This window comes from Pinus tabuliformis, chromosome 1_1, assembly GCF_031772625.1.
Source record: "Pinus tabuliformis cultivar Carrire ecotype Pingquan chromosome 1_1, CPIR1, whole genome shotgun sequence".
NCBI lineage: Eukaryota > Viridiplantae > Streptophyta > Pinopsida > Pinales > Pinaceae > Pinus > Pinus tabuliformis.
Window position 1 is genome coordinate 724,284,102 of NC_142297.1, and position 4,022 is coordinate 724,288,123.

At 40.9% G+C, this 4,022-nt stretch overlaps 1 protein-coding gene across 1 annotated transcript; it reads right to left on the minus strand.

The window, feature by feature from the left end:
* Window positions 1-206: 206 nt before the first annotated feature.
* LOC149215942 (cysteine-rich receptor-like protein kinase 41) lies at window positions 207-3,026 on the minus strand. The gene is made up of 5 exons (XM_089389777.1): window positions 2,848-3,026; window positions 1,124-1,623; window positions 836-1,011; window positions 487-697; window positions 207-358 (listed from the first exon to the last, which is right to left on the minus strand). Exons 1-5 carry the CDS (start codon window positions 3,024-3,026, stop codon window positions 207-209), a joined length of 1,218 nt encoding a protein of 405 aa, XP_089245903.1.
* Window positions 3,027-4,022: the final 996 nt, after the last annotated feature.

Consider the following 4,022-nt stretch of genomic DNA (forward strand, 5'->3'; position numbering starts at 1 on the left):
CAAATTATAATCCTAAAATACTAAAACATAAAATGGCTATGGCTAGACAGCGTTTCTGAAACAAAACAGTATAATACTAAAGTGTAGTTAATGTAACCGAGTGATGCATGGTTAGAAGTTTCACCGAGTTCCAGCAATTCCTGTGGCCACAGAAGTTTCATCTTCCTCAAAGAGTCTTGCCAATCCGAAATCTGCTATCTTGGGATTCAAGTTTTTGTCCAACAAAATGTTGCTGGCTTTAATATCCCGATGGATAATCCGGAGATGAGAATCCTCGTGCAAGTAGAGAGCCCTCGAGTTATACCAAGTATGATGCTGCAACGCTTCTGCCAATCCAGTTGCCTGCGTCTATCTGGAACTGTATCGACCATGCAGGAAAATAAATTATCATAACCGACTTAAAGTATGTATAAACATTTCAGGGAATGATTTCCATTACCTACACAAATGTTCCATTTTGTCTTCAATAAAATAAACCATACTTACTGAACAGAATTTTATCAAGGCTGTTATTGGGCAAGTACTCATAAACCAACAACCTTTCTGATCCCGCTTCGCAACAGCCAAGTAATTTCACCAGATTTCGATGTTGAACTTTTGCCACCAGCTTAACTTCATTCAAAAATTCCTTCTTGCCTTGCCTAGACTCTAAGGAAAGCTTCTTCACCGCTATCTCTTTACCCTCTGGAGTAGTTCCCTGAGAAATTGAAAGAAAACGGTTAAGAAGATTTTGTGAATTATCCATCTACACTTACACAGATGCCGGCGACCATATTGTAAGACATTTTAAAACCCTCCAAAACAGAATGGACCACGTTTTCGTAAAGTATGTCACCTTGTATACAGCACCAAATCCTCCCTCCCCAAGCTTGTTATTATCATGAAAATTTTCTGTTGCAGCTATCAATGTTTCCATTTCAAACACTGTGAAACCTACGGATAGGCTGGGAATCCTTGCTAGGACAAGCCCCTCGCTGGCCTGTTGCTGATTTTCTCTCATTCCTGAGTATCCTACAAAAATGAAACTTTACTGCTATATCCAAAAAATGAAAAAAACGTAATGATTTAATTCAATGAACCCTATTAGTAGGAAAGCTGCGCAAAACGAAAGCTTCTGCAATACCTCCACTCCGCCTTCCAAATAAGGTAGATTTCATTTTTTTTCGAATTCCAAACAGGAACATGATTAACAGGAGAAGTAAGCCGCCAATAACTCCAAAAATTATGGGTATTTTGCTTGAAGACTTTTCTGGTGGTGATGCAGGTGGAGCATTGATTTGTGGTGCTGGTGAAGGCGAAGGATTAAAGAAAATATTCGCATCATATTGAATAATGCAGCTTCTAGCCAAACCCCTAGCTCCAAGTCTTCCAGGATTATGTTTGAACAATTGATCAATCTTTGTTGAGAGACATGTCTTGCAGTCGGCAAGAGATATATCTCCCCAGCACTGGGCCAGACCGTAGATCGTGTGAAACTGCCCGGAGTCTACAATTGAACCTGAGGCATACCGATTCGTTGCAGATCCAGATGTAATCTCGGACGACAAATCAGACAAAAGCTGCCGAGCAGCCTCGGCATAGGCAGCAGGGTCGGCGGAGGCGTTATATTCATTGAAATAATATCTCCAAAAGTATCCATATGTCCAGTGAAGTTATAGTTTCCATTATAACGAAGAAGCAGAACTTGGACCAAACATTACAACCAACGTAATTCCCACAATAATGCAGAACATCGATCTTTGCTTGACGCGAACAATTGTAGCATTCATCCACTGTTGCGTCTCCCCTGCATTGGAGGAGGGCATATATTTTGTTAGGAGTTTTGTTGGGTATTTTTAAATGGGAAAATATCAAAACCACACAAACAAACATCACAGAGCCAATGCTCTGTTTCCTTTGTCATCATTTGCAGAAACCTCTTTTAATAAAAAAAAATTAACTCAGAACACAGTCCATTACACAAAAAACTTCTATTGATTTAAAACAAAAGACTGATACAAACTTCATCCTCTGTGCAAAGAGGGATTCAAAAATAAAACTCTCTGCTCTCACAAATTTTCCACTGCTGTGGATATTACAAAACAATTTCTTGCTGCTCCTATGTTTTACAATGGCAAACAAAAATTACATGCCTCCCCTGTTCCATTTTCCTCACTGCTGTGCGTTCAACATTACCACAAAATTACATACTCCACTGCTGTGAAAATTACATAATCTTCTGTTTTACAATGGGGGTCAAAAACAATTACATCACCTCTTTCATATCTCGCACTGCTGTGCGTTTACAAAAATTTGCTCCACCGAGCGCAGCCACAACATAACACAATTACATAAAAAAAATTATGCGCAGGCACAATACACCGCACCCAAAAGAAACGCGCACAACACACTATATACTCCCGCAGCCACTCTACACTAAAACTACTACACACATAGTCATATATGAAAACATAAAAAAAAACTAACGTGGCCCATAACCATATTAAATGGCCTACACCTAAACTTACATAAATGCATATATAAATATATAAATGGGACGTATGCCCATAACCATTTAAAACGGGCCTCACCAAAACTTACGACCAACCATTAAAAACCATTAATTCTTCCATCGCAGACAGGACGGCATCAACCAAGTTTGTCCTCACTCCACGCAAAAATTCTGACTTGACGTGGACGGGCTGCAACTTCGGAGATCGACGGTGGAGAACACGCAACCAGATCGGACGACGGAGGTTGATATCGGAAGGCACACACACTGCTGAGCTTTACCTCCCGAGAACCTTACGTTGCGTTACGTCAGTGGTCATCCACGTGTCTGCTCCATATTATATCGGAGTCGCTCACCGGAATATCCCTTCGCCGGCAAATGGTCCCGAGATTTTCCCGGCGCCGAAAAATGGCCAATACACTGCGCTCCTGACTCGACGCTGACGCTGCCACGACTGCTGGTTTGTTTCAAATTTGGAGATGCGGGAAAAATCTGGGCGGTTTTCCCAAAACTGTTGAGCGGTTGAAATTAGCATTTCAACACTCCCCTTTAATTTCAACTGCTGGGCATTCAATCTTACCCAAACACTTCCTCACATGGAGGGATTCACCAACTGCTTCTGATGCAGTTCCACAAACAACAAAGTTGTCTTCCTCTTAATAGAGGGATTAACCTGAAACTGTGCTTAAGAGCACCTTCCTCATGACAGAGGGATTCACCATAACAATGTGCTGAAGAGCACCTTCCTCTTGACAGAGGGATTCACCCTGTGACTATGCTGAAAAGCATCATCCTCTTGATAGAGGGATTTACCACACTATGCTGAAAAGCATCTTCCTCTTTCATAGAGGGTTTAACCAAATCACTGTGCTGAAAAGCACCTCATTAACAGAGGGATTACAAACAGACACTGCTTTACATGCAGTTCCAAAACAAACAATCATTGCACTGCTGTGTGTGCAAACCCATTACATTGTTCTTTTATGCTGCTGCATATTCTCTACTGCACTGTTGTGCCATCTTCTTTGCTGCGTCTACCCCACATTGTTGTGTCTACACTTGCTGTTGTGTTGCTGCACTTCACTTACATTTCTTTGCAACCTCTGCATTGCTGTGCATTCTTCAAAGACAAAAAACTCTGTCTTTTCTGGAACAATTACTCTGTTCCACCTTACAAATTTACACTGTTGTGTGTAAATATTTCTTACATTCACTACTGTTGCATAAATTGCATCTCAATTCAATGAACAACAAATTCATTACATTTACCTTTACTGCTGTAAGGAAAATTTCTTTTGCATGTGCTGCTGTTCAAAACTTCTTGTTGCTGCATTTTTTTTACATTTGCATTGCTGTGTGCTTCTCTCTTCTTGCCATCATGTTGCTGTCCATAACTTCTTGCTGCTGCATTTTTCATATACACTGCTGTCCATAACCCATAACCATAGACTGTCATCCCTGGGTTTTTATTTGCTGCTGCGGTTGCCTCTGCAATTTGCACGGTCGCTGCCTTTTGTTTCAACATACTGCT